Source organism: Triticum urartu, chromosome 6A (genome assembly GCF_056163025.1).
Source record: "Triticum urartu cultivar PI428250 chromosome 6A, HENAU_Tu73, whole genome shotgun sequence".
NCBI classification, from domain to species: domain Eukaryota; kingdom Viridiplantae; phylum Streptophyta; class Magnoliopsida; order Poales; family Poaceae; genus Triticum; species Triticum urartu.
In genome coordinates this window covers 596,718,586-596,736,711 of record NC_141878.1, presented here as the reverse complement: position 1 = coordinate 596,736,711, position 18,126 = coordinate 596,718,586, and the positions used below count along the sequence as shown (strand labels likewise).

General features: G+C 42.9%; 1 protein-coding gene across 1 annotated transcript; it reads left to right on the top strand.

Annotated features, from left to right (window-relative positions):
• Positions 1–12,724: 12,724 nt before the first annotated feature.
• LOC147966963 (protein FAR1-RELATED SEQUENCE 5-like) lies at positions 12,725–16,024 on the top strand. Its single transcript, XM_087527429.1, has 3 exons — positions 12,725–12,901; positions 13,233–14,492; positions 14,801–16,024. Exons 1-3 carry the CDS (start codon positions 12,808–12,810, stop codon positions 15,997–15,999), a joined length of 2,553 nt encoding a protein of 850 aa, XP_087383555.1. The 5' UTR covers positions 12,725–12,807; the 3' UTR covers positions 16,000–16,024.
• The last annotated feature ends 2,102 nt before the right edge of the window (positions 16,025–18,126 follow it).

The following is an 18,126-nucleotide window of genomic DNA, read 5'->3' as shown; positions in this document are numbered from 1 at the left end:
GCGATCTATGATGTCTCTTACCGATCTACCACTATCGTTTTGGGTTTATGCATTAGAGACAGCTGCATTCACGTTAAATAGGGCACCATCTAAATCCGTTGAGACGACACCGTATGAACTATGGTTTGGCAAGAAACATAAGCTGTCGTTTCTTAAAGTTTGAGGTTGCAATGCTTATGTGAAAAAGTTTCAACCTGATAAGCTCAAACCCAAATCGGAGAAATGTGTCTTCATAGGATATCCAAAAGAAACTATTGGATACACCTTCTATCACAAGACCGAAGGCAAGACTTTTGTTGCTAAATTCGGAAACTTTCTAGAGAAGGAGTTTCTCTCGAAAGAAGTGAGTGGGAGGAAAGTAGAAAACTTGATAAGGTAATTGTACCTTCTCCCTTATTGGAAAGTAGTTCATCACAGAAATCTGTTCTTGTGACTACTACACCAATTAGTGAGGAAGCTAATGATGATGATCATGTAACTTCAGATCAAGTTACTACTGAATCTCGTAGGTAAACCAGAGTGAAATCCGCACCAGAGTGGTACGGTAATCCTGTTCTGGAAGTCATGTTACTAGACCATGACGAACTTGCGAACTATGAGGAAGCGATGATGAGCCCAGATTCCGCAAAATGGCTTGAGGCCATGAAATCTGAGATGAGATCCATGTATGAGAACAAAGTATGGACTTTGATTGACTTGCCCAATGATCGGCGAGCCATTGAGATTAAATTGATCTTCAAGGGGAAGACGGACGTTGATAGTAGTGTTACTATCTACAAAGCTAGAATTGTCGCAAAAAGGTTTTTCGACAAGTTCAAGGTGTTGACTACGATGAGAGTTTCTCTCTCGTATCTATGCTTAAGTCTGTCCGAATCATGTTAGCAAATTGCCGCATTTTATGAAATCTGGCAAATGGATAAACAAAACTGCATTCCTGAATGGATTTCTGGAAGAAGAGTTGTATATGATGCAACCAGAAGGTTTTGTCGATCCAAAGGGAGCTAACAAAGTGTGCAAGCTCCAGCGATCCATTTATGGAATGGTGCAAGCCTCTCGGAGTTGGAATAAACGCTTTGATACTATGATCAAAGCATGTAGTTTTATACAGACTTGCGGTGAAGCCTGTATTTACAAGAAAGTGAGTGGGAGCACTACAGTATTTCTGATAAGTATATGTGAATGACATATTGTTGATCGGAAATAATGTAGAATTATTCTATAAAGCATAAAGGAGTGTTTGAAAGGAGTTTTTCAAAGAAAGACTTCGGTGAAGCTGCTTACATATTGTGCTTCAAGATCTATAGAGATAGATCAAGACGCTTGATAAGTTTTTCAATGAGTACATACCTTGACAAGATTTTGAAGTAGTTCAAAATGGAACAGTCAAAGAAAAAGTTTCTTGCCTGTGTTACAAGGTGTGAAGTTGAGTAAGACTCAAAGCCCGACCACGGCAGAAGATAGAAAGAGAATGAAAGTCATTCCCTATGCCTCAGTCATAGGTTCCATAAAGTATGCCATGCTGTGTACCAGATCTATTGTATACCCTACACTAATTGGCATGGGAGTACAATAGTGATCTAGGAGTAGATCACTGGACATCGGTCAAAATTATCCTTAGTGGAATAAGGATATGTTTCTCGATTATGGAGGTGACAAAAAGGTTCGCCGTAAAGGGTTACGTCGATGCAAGTTTTGACACTGATCTGGATGACTCTAAGTCTCGATCTAGATACATATTGAAAGTGGGAGCAATTAGCTAGAGTAGCTCCATGCAGAGCATTGTTGACATAGAAATTTGCAAAATACATGTGGATCTGAATGTGGCAGACTCGTTGACTAAAATTCTCTCACAAGAAAAACATGATCACTTTTTGGGTGTTAATCACATAGCGATGTGAACTAGATTACTGACTCTAGTAAACCCTTTGAGTGTTGGTCACATGACGATGTGAACTATGGGTGTTAATCACATGGTGATGTGAACTATTGTTGTTAAATCACATGGCGATGTGAACTAGATTATTGACTCTAGTGCAAGTGGGAGACTGAAGGAAATATGCCCTAGAGGCAATAATAAAGTTATTATTTATTTCCTTATATCATGATAAATGTTTATTATTCATGCTAGAATTGTATTAACCGGAAACATAATACACGTGTGAATACATAGACAAACAGAGTGTCACTAGTATGCCTCTACTTGACTAGCTCGTTAATCAAAGATGGTTATGTTTCCTAACCATGGACAAAGAGTTGTTATTTGATTAACGGGATCACATCATTAGTTGAATGATCTGATTGACATGACCCATTCCATTAGCTTAGCACCCGATCGTTTAGTATGTTGCTATTGCTTTCTTCATGACTTATACATGTTCCTATGACTATGAGATTATGCAACTCCCATTTGCCGGAGGAACACTTTGTGTGCTACCAAACGTCACAACGTAAATGGGTGATTATAAAGGAGCTCTACAGGTGTCTCCAATGGTAGATGTTGGGTTGGCGTATTTCGAGATTAGGATTTATCACTCCGAATGTCGGAGAGGTATCTCTGGGCCCTCTCGGTAATACACATCACTTAAGCCTTGCAAGCATTGCAACTAATGAATTAGTTGCGGGATGATGTATTACGGAACGAGTAAAGAGACTTGCCGGTAACGAGATTGAACTAGGTATTGGATACCGACGATCGAATCTCGGGCAAGTAATATACCGATGACAAAGGGAACAACGTATGTTGTTATGCGGTCTGACCGATAAAGACCTTCGTAGAATATGTAGGAACCAATATGGGCATCCAGGTCCCGCTATTGATTATTGACCGGAGACGTGTCTCGGTCATGTCTACATTGTTCTCGAACCGTAGGGTCCGCATGCTTAAGGTTTCGATGACAGTTATATTATGAGTTTATGAGTTTTGATGTACCGAAGGAGTTCGGAGTCCCGGATGAGATCGGGGACATGACGAGGAGTCTCGAAATGGTCGAGACGTAAAGATCGATATATTGGACGACTATATTCGGACTTCGGAAAGGTTCCAAGTAATTCGGGTATTTTTCGGAGTACCGGAGAGTTACGGGAATTCGCTGGGAGAAGTATTGGGCCTTGATGGGCTTTAGTGGGAAGAGGAGAAAAGGCCTGCTGCGCCCCCCCTCCCCTCTAGTCCGAATTGGACTAGGGAAAAGGGGGCCGGCCACCTTTCCTACTCCTCCACTTCCTTCTCCCTTCCTCCCCTCTTGGTGGACTCCTACTAGGACTTGGAGTCCTAGTAGGACTCCACATCCTGGCCGCGCCTAGCCTTGGCCGGCCTCCTCCTCCTCCATCCTTTATATACAGGGGCAGGGGGCACCCCATAGACACACAAGTTGATCCTTGAGATCGTTCCTTAGCCGTGTGCGGTGCCCCCTGCCACCATATTCCACCTCGATTATATTGTAGCGGTGCTTAGGCGAAGCCCTGCGACAGTGGAACATCAAGATCGTCACCACGCCGTTGTGCTGACGGAACTCTTCCTCGACGCTTTGCTGGATCGGAGCCCGAGGATTGTCATCGAGCTGTACGTGTGCTAAGAACTCGGAGGTGCCGGAGTAACGGTGCTTGGATCGGTTGGATCGGGAAGACGTACGACTACTTCCTCTACGTTGTGTGATCGCTTCCGCAGTCGGTCTGCGTGGGTACGTAGACAAAACTCTCCCCTCTCGTTGCTGTGCATCACCATGATCTGCGTGTGCGTAGGAAATTTTTTGAAATTACTGCGTTCCCCAACACCACATACATCTGTATGTATGATTTCCAACAAATCTGTTGCTCTCTCCATAGTACCGGAGAACGGCGTTTTGGTCATATTGCCTATGAGGCACGGTTCGCAAGTACCAAGTGATTCATAATCAAGTGGTTCCAAAAGTCCATCAGAATGGAGTTTCTTCATGCGCTTTACACCGATATGACCTAAACGGCAATGCCACAAATAAGTCGCACTATCATTATCAACTCTGCATCTTTTGGCTTCAACATTATGAATATGTGTGTTACTACTATCGAGATCCAACAAGAATAGACCACTCTTCAAGGGTGCATGACCACAAAAGATATTATTCATATAAATAGAACAACCATTATTCTCTGATTTAAATGAATAACCGTCTCGCATCAAACAAGATCCAGATATAATGTTCATGCTCAACGCTGGCACCAAATAACAATTATTTAGGTCTAATACTAATCCCGAAGGTAGATGTAGAGGTAGCGTGCCGACTACGATCACATCGACTTTGGAACCGTTTCCCACGCGCATCGTCACCTCGTCCTTAACCAATCTTCGCTTGATCCGTAGTCCCTGTTTCGAGTTGCAAATATTAGCAACAGAACCAGTATCAAATACCCAGGTGCTACTGCGAGCATTAGTAAGGTACACATCAATAACATGTATATCACATATACCTTTGTTCACCTTGCCATCCTTCTTATCCGCCAAAATACTTGGGGCAGTTCCGCTTCCAGTGACCAGTCTGCTTGCAATAGAAGCACTCAGTTTCAGGCTTAGGTCCAGGTTTGGGTTTCTTCTCTTGAGTAGCAACTTGCTTGCCGCTCTTTTTGAAGTTCCCCTTCTTCTTCCCTTTGCCCTTTTTCTTGAAACTAGTGGTCTTGTTGACCATCAACACTTGATGCTCCTTCTTGATTTCTACCTCCGTAGCTTTCAGCATCGCGAAGAGCTCGGGAATAGTCTTGTTCATCCCTTGCATATTATAGTTCATCATGAAGCTCTTGTAGCTTGGTGGCAGTGATTGAAGAATTCTGTCAATGACGCTATCATCTGGAAGATTAACTCCCAATTGAATCAAGTGATTATTATACCCAGACATTTTGAGTATATGCTCACTGACAGAACTGTTCTCCTCCATCTTGCAGCTATAGAACTTATTGGAGACTTCATATCTCTTAATCCGGGCATTTGCTTGAAATATTAACTTCAACTCCTGAAACATCTCATATGCTCCATGACGTTCAAAACGTCGTTGAAGTCCCGATTCTAAGCCGTAAAGCATGGCACACTGAACTATCGAGTAGTCATCAGCTTTGCTCTGCCAGACGTTCATAACATCCGGCGTTGCTCCTGCAGCAGGCCTGGCACCCAGCGGTGCTTCCAGGACGTAATTCTTCTGTGCAGCAATGAGGATAATCCTCAAGTTACGGACCCAGTCCGTGTAATTGCTACCATCATCTTTCAACTTTGCTTTCTCAAGGAACGCATTAAAATTCAATGGAACAACAGCACGAGCCATCTATCTACAATCAAACATAAACAAGCAAGATACTAATTAGGTACTAAGTTTCATGATAAATTTAAGTTCAATTAATCAAGTTTAATTAAAGAACTCCCACTTAGATAGACATCCCTCTAATCCTCTAAGTGATTACGTGATCCAAATCAACTAAACCATAACCGATCATCACGTGAGATGGAGTAGTTTTCAATGGTGAACATCGTTATGTTGATCATATCTACTATATGATTCACGCTCGACCTTTCGGTCTCCGTGTTCCGAGGCCATATCTGTATATGCTTGGCTCGTCAAGTATAACCTGAGTATTCCGCGTGTGCAACTGTTTTGCACCCGCTGTATTTGAACGTAGAACCTATCACACCCGATCATCACGTGGTGTCTCAGCACGAAGAACTTTCGCAACGGTGCATACTCAGGGAGAACACTTCTTGATAATTTAGTGAGAGATCATCTTATAATGCTACCGTCAATCAAAGCAAGATAAGATGCATGAAAGGATAAACATCACATGCAATCAATATAAGTGATATGATATGGCCATCATCATCTTGTGCTTGTGATCTCCATCTCCGAAGCACCGTCATGATCACCATCGTCACCGGCATGACACCTTGATCTCCATCGTAGCATCGTTGTCGTCTCGCCAAGCTTATGCTTCCACGACTATCACTACCGCTTAGTAATAAAGTAAAGCATTACATCGCGATTTCATTGCATACAATAAAGCGACAACCATATGGCTCCTGCCAGTTGCCGATAACTCGGTTACAAAACATGATCATCTCATACAATAAAATTCAGCATCATGTCTTGACCATATCACATCACAACATGCCCTGCAAAAACAAGTTAGACGTCCTCTACTTTGTTGTTGCAAGTTTTACGTGGCTGCTACGGGCTTAAGCAAGAACCAATCTCACCTACGCATCAAAACCACAACGATAGTTTGTCAAATAGACTCCGTTTTAACCTTCTCAAGGACCGGGCGTAGCCATACTCGGTTCAACTAAAGCTGGAGAGACAGTCGCCCGCAAGCCACCTGTGTGCAAAGCACGTCGGGGGAACCGGTCTCGCGTAAGCATACGTGTAAGGTTGGTCCGGGTCGTCTCGTCCAACAATGCCGCCAAACAAAAGTATGACATGCTGGTAGGCAGTATGACTTATATCGCCCACAACTCACTTGTGTTCTACTCGTGCATATAACATCAACATAAATAACCTAGGCTCGGATGCCACTGTTGGGTTTCGTAGTAATTTCAAAAAATTTCCTACGCACACGCAAGATCATGTGATGCATAGCAACGAGAGGGGAGAGTGTTGTCTACGTACCCACCAGACCGACTGCGGAAGCGATGACACAACATAGAGGAAGTAGTCGTACGTCTTCACGATCCAACCGATCAAGCACCGAAACTACGGCACCTCCGAGTTCGAGCACACGTACAGCTCGATGACGATCCCCGGACTCCGATCCAGCAAAGCGTCGGGGAAGAGTTTCGTCAGCACGACGGCGTGGTGACGATCTTGATGCACTACAGCAGCAGGGCTTCGCCTAAACTCCGCTACAATATTATCGAGGACTATGGTGGCAGGGGGCACCGCACACGGCTAAGGAATAGATCACGTGGATCAACTTGTGTGTTCTAGGGTGCCTCTACCTCAGTATATAAAGGACCAAAGGGGGGAGGCTGGCCGGCCACAAGGGGCGCGCCAGGAGAGTCCTACTCCCTCCGGGAGTAGGATTCCCCCCCCCCCAATCCTAGTTGGAATAGGATTCGCGGAGGGGGAAAAGAGAGAGAGGGGGACGGCCACCTCTCCTAGTCCTAATAGGACTAGGGGAAGGAGGAGGCGCGCAGCCCATGTAGGGCTGCCTCTTCTCTTTTCCACTAAGGCCCATCATGGCCCATTTAGCTCCCGGGGGGTTCCGGTAACCTTTCCGGTACTCCGGTAAAATCCCGATTTCACCCGGAACACTTCCGATATCCAAACATAGGCTTCCAATATATCAATCTTTATGTCTCGACCATTTCGAGACTCCTCGTCATGTCCGTGATCACATCCGGGACTCCGAACAACCTTCGGTACATCAAAATGCATAAACTCATAATATAACTGTCATCGTAACCTTAAGCGTGCGGACCCTACGGGTTCGAGAACAATGTAGACATGACCGAGACACGTCTCCGGTCAATAACCAATAGCGGGACCTGGATGCCCATATTGGCTCCTACATATTCTACGAAGATCTTTATCGGTCAGACCGCATAACAACATACGTTGTTCCCTTTGTCATCGGTATGTTACTTGCCCGAGATTTGATCGTCGGTATTCCAATACCTAGTTCAATCTCGTTACCGGCAAGTCTCTTTACTCGTTCTGTAATACATCATCCCGCAACTAACTCATTTAGTTGCAATGCTTGCAAGGCTTAAGTGATGTGCATTACCGAGAGGGCCCAGAGATACCTCTCCAACAATCGGAGTGACAAATCCTAATCTCGAAAGACGCCAACCCAACATCTACCTTTGGAGACACCTGTAATGCTCCTTTATAATCACCCAGTTACGTTGTGACGTTTGGTAGCACCCAAAGTGTTCCTACGGCAAACGGGAGTTGCATAATCTCATAGTCATAGGAACATGTATAAGTCATGAAGAAAGCAATAACAACATACTAAACGATCGGGTGCTAAGCTAATGGAATGGGTCATGTCAATCAGATCATTCAACTAATGATGTGACCTCGTTAATCAAATAACAACTCTTTGTTCATGCTTAGGAAACATAACCATCTTTGATTAACGAGCTAGTCAAGTAGAGGCATACTAGTGACACTCTGTCTGTCTATGTATTCACACATGTATTATGTTTCCGGTTAATACAATTCTAGCATGAATAATAAACATTTATCATGATATAAGGAAATAAATAATAACTTTATTATTGCCTCTAGGGCATATTTCCTTCAGGGAGAGTGTTGTCCACGTACCCTCGTAGACTGAAAGCGGAAGCGTTAGCATAACGCGGTTGATGTAGTCGTACGTCTTCATGATCCGACCGATCAAGTACCGAACGCACGGCACCTCCGAGTTCAGCACACGTTCAGCCCGATGATGTCCCTCGAACTCCGATCCAGCCGAGTGTTGAGGGAGAGTTTCGTCAGCACGACGGCGTGGTGACGATGTTGATGTTCTACCGACGCAGGGCTTCGCCTAAGCACCGCTACAGTATTATCGAGGTGGACTATGGTGGAGGGGGGCACCGCACATGGCTAAAAGATCAAACAGATCAATTGTTGTGTCTATGGGGTGCCCCCCTCCTCCGTATATAAAGGGGGGAGGGACGGCCAAGGGGAGGAGGCGCGCCCAAGGGGGGCAATCCTACTCCAAGTAGGATTCCCCCCTCTTTCCTAGTCCAAGTAGGAGAGGGGAAGGAAGGGAAGGAGAAGGAGAAGGAAGGAGAGGGAGGAAAAAGAGGAAAGGGGGGCTGGCCCCCTAGTCCATTTTGGTTTGGGCTAGGGGGGCCGCGCGCCCTGCCTCCTCTTTTCCACCACTTGGCCCATAAGGCCCATTGCTTCTTCCTTGTATTCCCGTAACTCCCCGGTACCCCGAAAATACCCGAATCACTCGGAACCTTTCCGATGTCCGAATATAGTCGTCCAATATATCGATCTTTACATCTCGACCATTTCAAGACTCCTCGTCATGTCCCCGATCTCGTCCGGAACTCCGAACTACCTTCGGTACATCAAATCACATAAACTCATAATATAACCGTCATCGAACTTTAAGCGTGCGGACCCTACGGGTTCGAGAACAATGTAGACATGACCGAGACACGTCTCCGGTCAATAACCAATAGCGGAACGTGGATGCTCATATTGGCTCCCACATATTCTATGAAGATCTTTATCGGTCAAACCGTATAACAACATACGTTGTTCCCTTTGTCATCGGTATGTTACTTGCCCGAGATTCAATCGTCGGTATCTCAATACCTAGTTCAATCTCGTTACTGGCAAGTCTCTTTACTTGTTTCGTAATACATCATCCCGCAACTAACTCATTAGTTGCAATGCTTGCAAGGCTTATAGTGATGTGCATTACCGAGTGGGCCCAGAGATACCTCTCCGACAATCGGAGTGACAAATCCTAATATCGAAATACGCCAACCCAACAAGTACCTTCGGAGACACCTGTAGAGCACATTTATAATCACCCAGTTACGTTGTGACGTTTGGTAGCACACAAAATGTTCCTCCAATAAACGGGAGTTGCATAATCTCATAGTCATAGGAACATGTATAACTCATGAAGAAAGCAGTAGCAACATACTAAACGATCGAGTGCTAAGCTAACGGAATGGGTCAAGTCAATCACATTATTCTCCTAATGATGTGATCCCGTTAATCAAATAACAACTCTTTGTCCATAGTTAGGAAACATAACCATCTTTGATTAACGAGCTAGTCAAGTAGAGGCATACTAGTGACACTCTGTTTGTCTATGTATTCACACATGTATTATGTTTCCGGTTAATACAATTCTAGTATGAATAATAAACATTTATCATGATATAAGGAAATAAATAATAACTTTATTATTGCCTCGTCATGTTCCCAAGTAGGATTGTAATGGTATTACCACCACAATGTCTAAATATTGGTGGGGCAATGAAGATTTGAAAAAACACATGCATTTATTCGCATGATGGAAAACGTGTGTGCCCAAGGAGAGAGGCGACATGGATTTTAGAGACCGACATTGCTTTAATTTGGCATTGTTGGCAAAACAAAGTTGGAGACTATTGTCTGAGCCGGGCAGTGACCTCCTAAACTGTAACCTAAAGAATGGTAGTTCTTATACTTGGCAGAGTTTATGGAGTGGAATCCAAACATTCAAGAGAGGTCATATTTGGAGAGTGGGAGATGGCTCTCAAATAAGTATATGGGATAATCCTTGGATTTCGAGCAGCCCCACAAGGAGAATCATGACGTGGAGAGGCAATATTGTGATCATATGTTTCGAAATTAATCGATGAAGAGAACAAAGAGTGGTATGAAGAATTATTAAGGACTGGCTTGGACAATTGGTGCGCAACGCATCTTCAATATCCCACTAGCTGTGGGGATGATGGAGGATTTTTTTTTCTTGGCACTACACTAAGAAGGGTATTTTCTCGGTGAGGTCATCATACCATGCTGAGTGGGAACACCAATATGCACGAAAGTTGAGAACGGCAAATTCTTTACATGCCTCAAGTACTAGTCCTGTGTGGAAAACCATTTGGAGGTTGCTTGTGCTAGCCAAAGTCAAAATTCATGTTTGGAGAGCATTACTTGTGGCTATTCCCATGCCGAGGAGTTCTAGCCAATAGGAACATGATCACGAGCTCCGAGTGCCCAATCTACATCTCCTTGGCTTGGGAGAGGTAATTAACAAAATCCGTGCTTTTGAAATAGAAGGAGGATCTATTCTGGCTGACTGTTTGCTGCAACCAAATGCTGCTGCCCCTTTGCTGCTGGATATCAAATGTAAGGATCTAATCGCGACAGCGGAGTGCTATGTGTAGTGGGAGTGCCGCAAATTCACATATGGTGAGCTGCTGTTAGACCCAGCTAGATCTCAGCTCAAGCTATATCAACCTTGGCAAAAAAAATTCTCACGTGCAAAGATGAAAAGGGGCAGCAGAATTAAGAGACATGGGTGGAGCAGACCACCGGAGGTTGTCATAAAGCTGAATGTAGATGCAGTTTCGAACCGGACATAGGAGTTGGAGGTTCATGAGCGATTATCCATGATGAGTATGGTTGCTTCATAGTTGCAACATGCAGCGACGTTCCTTTCGTCGAGGATGCAACGGAAGCTAGAGGACTAAGGGATGGACTCCCGCTAGCGAACGAGATAGGGTGCAACAAAATTATAATTGGTGCGGACTACATGGAGGTGATCGAAGTAATGCAAGACGGCCACAACTCTTTGGGCTCAACGACGACAATCTACGAGGAATGTACCTTTTTAGCTCGTATTTGAAAAATGTTCATGAGTTCAAATATGTTCACGAGTTTAAAAAATGTCCAGGATTTAAAAAGTTGTTAATAATTTCATAAAATTGAGAGTGATAGTGTATCTCGTTGATGCAGCAAAATGTGGTCATGGCCATTGGAGATTATGATTTTTTTTTCGTTGCAACGCACATACCTTTTGCTAGTATGATATAAATAAGACACGTTTTACCATGAAAAAAGAGAGCAGAGAAATACTACAATGGACCTCGAGGAATACTACATTTTTTTCCTTTTTTACTTTTTCAAAATTTTAACTATTTTTTGAAATCCGCAAAATAAAATAGATATTGTTTAAAATTCAGAACCTTTTAGATATCTTCAAACTTTTTTCATATTTTTTTGATTTATATATTTTTTAAGTTTTGGACAGCGATATTTGGCAACAGTGTGCCCGATAGAAAAATTACCTTACCTGTCGATCACCCGCCACCCCACCAGCTAAACAGGCCGACCCTGCCAGCTAACAAGGCCGATCGCTGTGGCCCAACAGAAAATGCCATCCCCCACGACGCACTTTCCAGATCGCAACTTTCCCCACCCTCCCTTACCTTCCACCCTCCCCATGACCCACACGTCCCTCCCCACCATCAACACGCCCCTCCCCACCAGCCACAACCCCACCCCCATACACAGCTGCTCAAAATCAACAGCAAAGACCTACCCCTCCTGCAGATCTGGATCAAACAAGAGCAGATCCATCGAGGGAGCGCTGGAAATTACCAGGGATACGGAGAAGAAATCACCAGGCAACATCACCTCACCCTGGTAAGAATCAAAGACTCATCCAAAAGATCTCCAGAAAATTCTGCTTAATACAAAGACTTACCCCACACCCACCAGACCCCCCTCTCAATCTGTGCAAAAATTACCATCCTTCCACCACTAGAAAACATAATTTTGCCTATTGCAGTGAGTTACCAGTCAAGTAACTGCAAAATTACCAGCCCCCCGTAGTTTTTGTTACCAACTTCATGCAATAAAACAGAGTACCCAAAAAAAATACCCCATTCCCTTGCTACATTAAACACAGATTTTCTGTTCTACCATGTAAAAATAAAAGACAAAATAAAGGAGAGAGGAACCTTTATTAACCACAAAAATCATTCTCTCATACAATGGAAGATGCATTGCAAAAAAGGTACATTTTTCAGTCTACAAGAATGTTATATTGCATGAATTAATCAAGTTATCAATCTGTACATAGTAAAAATTATCATCCACTTTAGATAAGTACTAGCATTGGATAAAGAAAAGAGCTGCCTTTTAATGGAGATGCTCATGTTGAACTGTAAATTGTCCTGTTTAGTGTTCTTCCCAATCACCCCTGCGATTCTTAACTTCAAACACCTATGTGAACAGTAAAAACAAAACAATGAGTTTCAAAGAAAGAGTGAACACGTGTAAATGTGTACTAACGTGCAAACGTGAAAACAAATCAAGCAGGAGTAGATAAATGGAGGATGGAGGAGGGGGTAGAATGCATGAAGAACGCGATGCAGCGCGCACACCAAGCAGCAATTCAGCATACCCAAACATCATGGGGACAGGCAAAATTACCAACATTACTGTTTACATATCATCATGGATAACTATTGAAGTGGGTTTGAAACTTACCAGCGTTGGGGCACACATATTACCATGTCCATATGATGCAAATTACCAGGGTATTGTAGGCAAAAAAGAATGCTTTACTGTTGAAGTTGGTTTGTAAATTACCAGCATTGGTGCACTCATAATACCAGGTTCAGAGTATGCAAATTACCAGGGTTATTTAGGCAGAAAAGAAAGATACATTCACTGAATCTTCAGAAAAACTACCATGATGGAAACTATTATTTATCATGTAATACTCCACTAATCTACCAGGCCAAAATGCAGATGCTCGGGCAATCAGCGCAAACAACAGCTTGCCCAGTGGTGGAACAAGTGCACATAGTGCAGGAACAAATGCAAGCACAGGAGCTGGGAGCCTTGGAGAGCAGACAATAAGCGAACCAGCAACTCCAGAATCTGCTGGGATCGATGCTGATATGGAAGGCAGCAACATGGAGGCATATTCCACACCTAAACCACCTTTGCAAGGGACAAAATTTGACACCCTAGAGAGCGCGCGTGACCACTACAGCACCTACGCGCGCAGAACTGGCTTTGCAATTAGGCAGCAATTCAAGAAAGAGAGGGTTGATGGAACTATAAGCAGGGTGCTACTAGTTTGTACAAAATATGGCAAACGACGCAAGGACAGGGATGAGCTGCAAGATGTGGAAAACCCAGCCAGCATTGTCAAGAAGAGGAAAAAAAAGAAAGTTGTTAGGACTAAATGTGAAGCGCACATGTACCTATCCCACGATGATGCATGGTGGACTGTTGACCGTTTCGAGGACACACACAATCACCCCCTGATCAAAAAGCCTTCCCTAACAAAATTCTTATCATCACATCGGTACATTCCGAAGGAGGACCAGGACTTCTTGAGGGTTCTGCACGGATGCAACGTTGAGACTGCGAGGCAGATGCAGCTGATGTCATGGTTCTACGGGAGCGCTAAAGACGTACCCTACACGACACAAGACATTGCTAATCAACGAGCTAAGTTCCGCTTAGAGCACCGCCACAAGGACGTTGGGAGCACAGTTGCATACTTCCAAGAGATGAGGGCCAAAGATTCATATTTCTACTGGAGAATCAAACTTGATGATGAGGACAGGGTTGAGAACTTGTTCTGGATAGATGGTGCATCACGCAGGGCATATGCAAAGTATAATGACTGTTTGTCGTTTGACACGACATACATGACAAACATGTACAAGATGCCGTGTGCACCATTCATTGGAATTAATAACCATGGTCAATCCATCCAGTTTGGGTGTGGCTTCGTTCGAAACGAACTAAAGGAAAACTTTGTGTGGCTGTTTAACACATTCCTTGATGCAATGGGTGGTGTCGCCCCTAAAAACATCATCACAGACCAGGACTTTGCAATGAGGAGTGCGATCGACGAGGTCTTCTTGAACATAATACACAGAAATTGCCGCTGGCATATAATGAAGAAGGCGCAAGAAAAACTTGGAAAACTTATGGCTGATGATAAACCACTAAATAGAGCGTTCAAAGACTGTGTCGACAACAGCTTGACTGGTACGTAACTAATCTCTTGACCCATTTTAATTACCATGCAGCAAACTTGAGAAGCCATATAAATATATGTGTTGCACAACTTACCATGTGTGGGTCTACACAAGTTACCATGATGTAGTTGGCTATATTACCAGGGGGCAGTCACATATGTTGATACCAACTTGGGGTCTAGGAAAGTTACCAGATCTGAAAAAATTGTTCAATAAAGTTACCATCTAGCAACTAAGAAAAGTTACCAGCATACTTGTACTTTAATTACCAATGATTGTGTATGATGTTGTAATTGTCTAAAGTTTTGTGTATCACAGAGGAAGAGTTTGAAAACAAATGGTGGGTAATGATGGCTGAACATGGCCAGATCGACAATGAACATTTTCAATGGCTGTGGGAAAATAGGAAATGTTGGGCCCCCGTGTACTACATGAAGCATTTCTTTCCATTCTTGCAGACAACTGCAAGGAGCGAGGGATTCAATGTTGTGCTCAAAAAGTACGTGAACCCCAACAACTCATTGATTGAATTCGCAACTCAATACACTGCAATCCAGGAGAAAGTAATGGTGGTTGTGGCGAAAGAGCAAGTGGACACAATTTACAAAGAGGCAGACATGTATTCGTTGAACCCAATCGAGTTACAGATGCGAGGGATATACACACACAATCTGTTCTCCAAGTTCCAGGTAGAGATGAAGCTAAAGACTGCTTACGGATGCGACACTTTGCAAGATGGAACCTTCAGGATGTGGTCCCTCCGAGGCATACTACCAAAGTATGGGGATAGGGACTACCATGTGCAGGCAAACAAGGATGAAGGGGTATACTCATGCACTTGCTGCAAGTTTGATCGCGATGGGCTATTATGCGCACACATACTGCGAGTAATGGAACAGATTGGAGTCTACGAGATACCAAGGAGGTATATCCTGGATAGGTGGACATGGGATCCAGAAGAGGATCTTGTTCAGCCTGATTACCAACAGCCAACAGTTAAGAAGGGTATGACAGAGGAAGGAAAAAATATCATGAGATATACATCTTTTCTGAATGATTTCAAGGAACAAGCAAAAGACGCTTGCACTACTGATGAGGGGATGGCATTGGCAAGGAAACATGTTAATGCTTTCAGAGACGACATGGATGCACTAAAAAAGAGGCAGCTAAAGAAAGCAAGAAAGGAAAAAGATGATGGAAAAGAAGCACAAATGTTTTCTTCACCACCAGGGACTAGTGCCACTGAAGGTGTCCCACTAGCGCATCAAGGAAGCATTCCTGTCACGCATGTGTCTGGCAATATTTTCCAGTTCCAGGGCTCACATGCCGAGGGATCCCAATCATCAAACACAAGAGTGATACTAGACCCACCAAAGTCTACTACGAAAGGGCGTCCAAGAGAGAAAAGATTCCAGCACCCATTTGACATTGCAAAGCCAAAAAAAGATAGGAAGTGTAGAGTTTGCGGGTCGACAGAACATGATAAACGCAAATGTACCTCACCCATCCCGCACTGAGAAATGCAAGTTAGATTGGCATTGAAATGCGAGTTAGAGATTTTAATTATCAATTTTACCAATTTTATTGTGTAAAACGGTGTCGAGACACCATATAATGAAAAGTTATCAGCACTGAAACATGTAAGTTATCGTCCAGAATGTAATGGGGATTTTCAGAAATGAGAATGAGATTAGTTATCGTTCTTTGTTTGTGAGAAAATGTTATGACACAATGAAAAAGAAAGTTATCAGCACCTGTTATAGTATGTTATCAGCATTTACTATCATAATTATCAGCAAAAAAATGTATAAACAGGATAGTAATCAGCCCAGAAAAAAATGTATAAAACTATCATCGTTTCTTAAACATAAAACTTATGTTGGTGCAAATTTCTCACATTAGTTACTCCTTATTGAACAAGTGATAGCTCCATTGCGTGCATTTGTTAAGAGCATGGTCCAGCCACATGCTTGTCAATATCTTCCTCAGCGCCGGGATCTGCTCCTTAGTCATTGTCGGGATATTTTTACCATCCCAGAACTCCAAGATCTTGAACGCGAAGAAACCGCAATCAGTGCTGTAAGGAAAAATAAATAAAAAATGTGTTAAAAAGCAAAATAAGATAAGCAAAAGGCTGAACGAACTTTTAAAATGCTACACTACTAAGTTACCGGGTATTTAGTTGAAAAATAATAATAGAGTACTAGCCAAAAAAACTAACCCATTGTCCTGTTTGAACACATCGATGTACACAAGATCATAGTCTTGGATCTGCTTACTCGAGTCCTTGTACGCAATCAACCAGGCTTTTTAATGCCATTCATAAGCTTCGTCGCATGTGTGATGAGCGAAGGGCTATCTTGTGGACGAAGAGAATCAAGAACTTCAAATCGTTTTGCCTTGAGATTAAGGCACAAGACATACCAATGCCCGTCCTTTGGTAGAGGTCCCAACTTTTGCAGTGTTGGAAACAGTAACTGTTAAAAAAATGTGAACACATGAGCACAATAAGTTATCAGTGCATTCACAGTTAAAAAGCAAAGTTATCAGGACACTGACAACATATGTTACCAGTAGGCATAGATAAAAGTTACCAGAGAAAAATAACATGTCTAGATACAAGCTAAAATTCTTTAATGGTACGATGTCTGAAAAAACCAAAATAAGATCCTGATAAAATTGCCTGTTAGACCAACTAAAAAACAGCTTGAGCGATTTAAAAGAAGAAAAGTATGTAGTTTACGTAAAAAAATGTACCAGATTTTGGTGACTAAGTATGTAGTTTGCATCACGACGGAAATGTTTGATTAGGAACCTGCTCGTCATATCATGTATGAGAAGATATACTGACAGCAACCATGGAAAAATGATCTTCCCTGGGGGTACAGAATACGAAAAAGTTCGGATGTGGAGCTCTGCAATATTATTCGAAACTTGACCACCTTCTATCACACTATTAGCGAGCTCCTCCAATGTGACCCACCGCCCATCGATGTCAATAACCCTAATACTGAAAAGCAACAAAGAAAAAAAAATAGTATATAAGCAAATGCTTTGCCGGTGAGGGGTTAAAATACTAGAGAAAAGGAAAACAGTAAATGTCATTACTGTTTTATCTTGGAGTCAAATGAATCAGTGGTGTGCTTGAAAACTTCTGCGTAAATAACCTCTTCGAGTGGAGATGCTGTGAGGCCACAATATGGAGGCAGAAGGAACTGCGATGGGCGGCTAACCCTAACTTTCCGAATGTAAGATTTAGGAGTCACGCTAGCTGAATGATTACCATAGGAAGGTTGAATAACTGGTGTAGCAAATTCACAGCTGGTGGGGTGGTCTAGAAGAAAAGTGAGGGGAGTTATCAGAGTTGGGAATGGTGGAAATAAATATTATGGGGGGAACAAAGAGAAAAGAAGTTATCAGAGTTTAGAACAGTAAGTTATCAACATGGAGATAATGATGTTATCAAGGTTGGCAGTAGGAAAAGAGTTTGTTAAATAAAATCTTCCTATCAGTACCTTTTACAGTGGCACGTTCGACTTCTTCAACCCACATAATTAAATCGTCGTCTTCGACATCCGTATCATAAACTCGAAATCGACGCTCTTCAAAAAGATGTCATCAGGTCAGTTTGTGAACTAACAAAA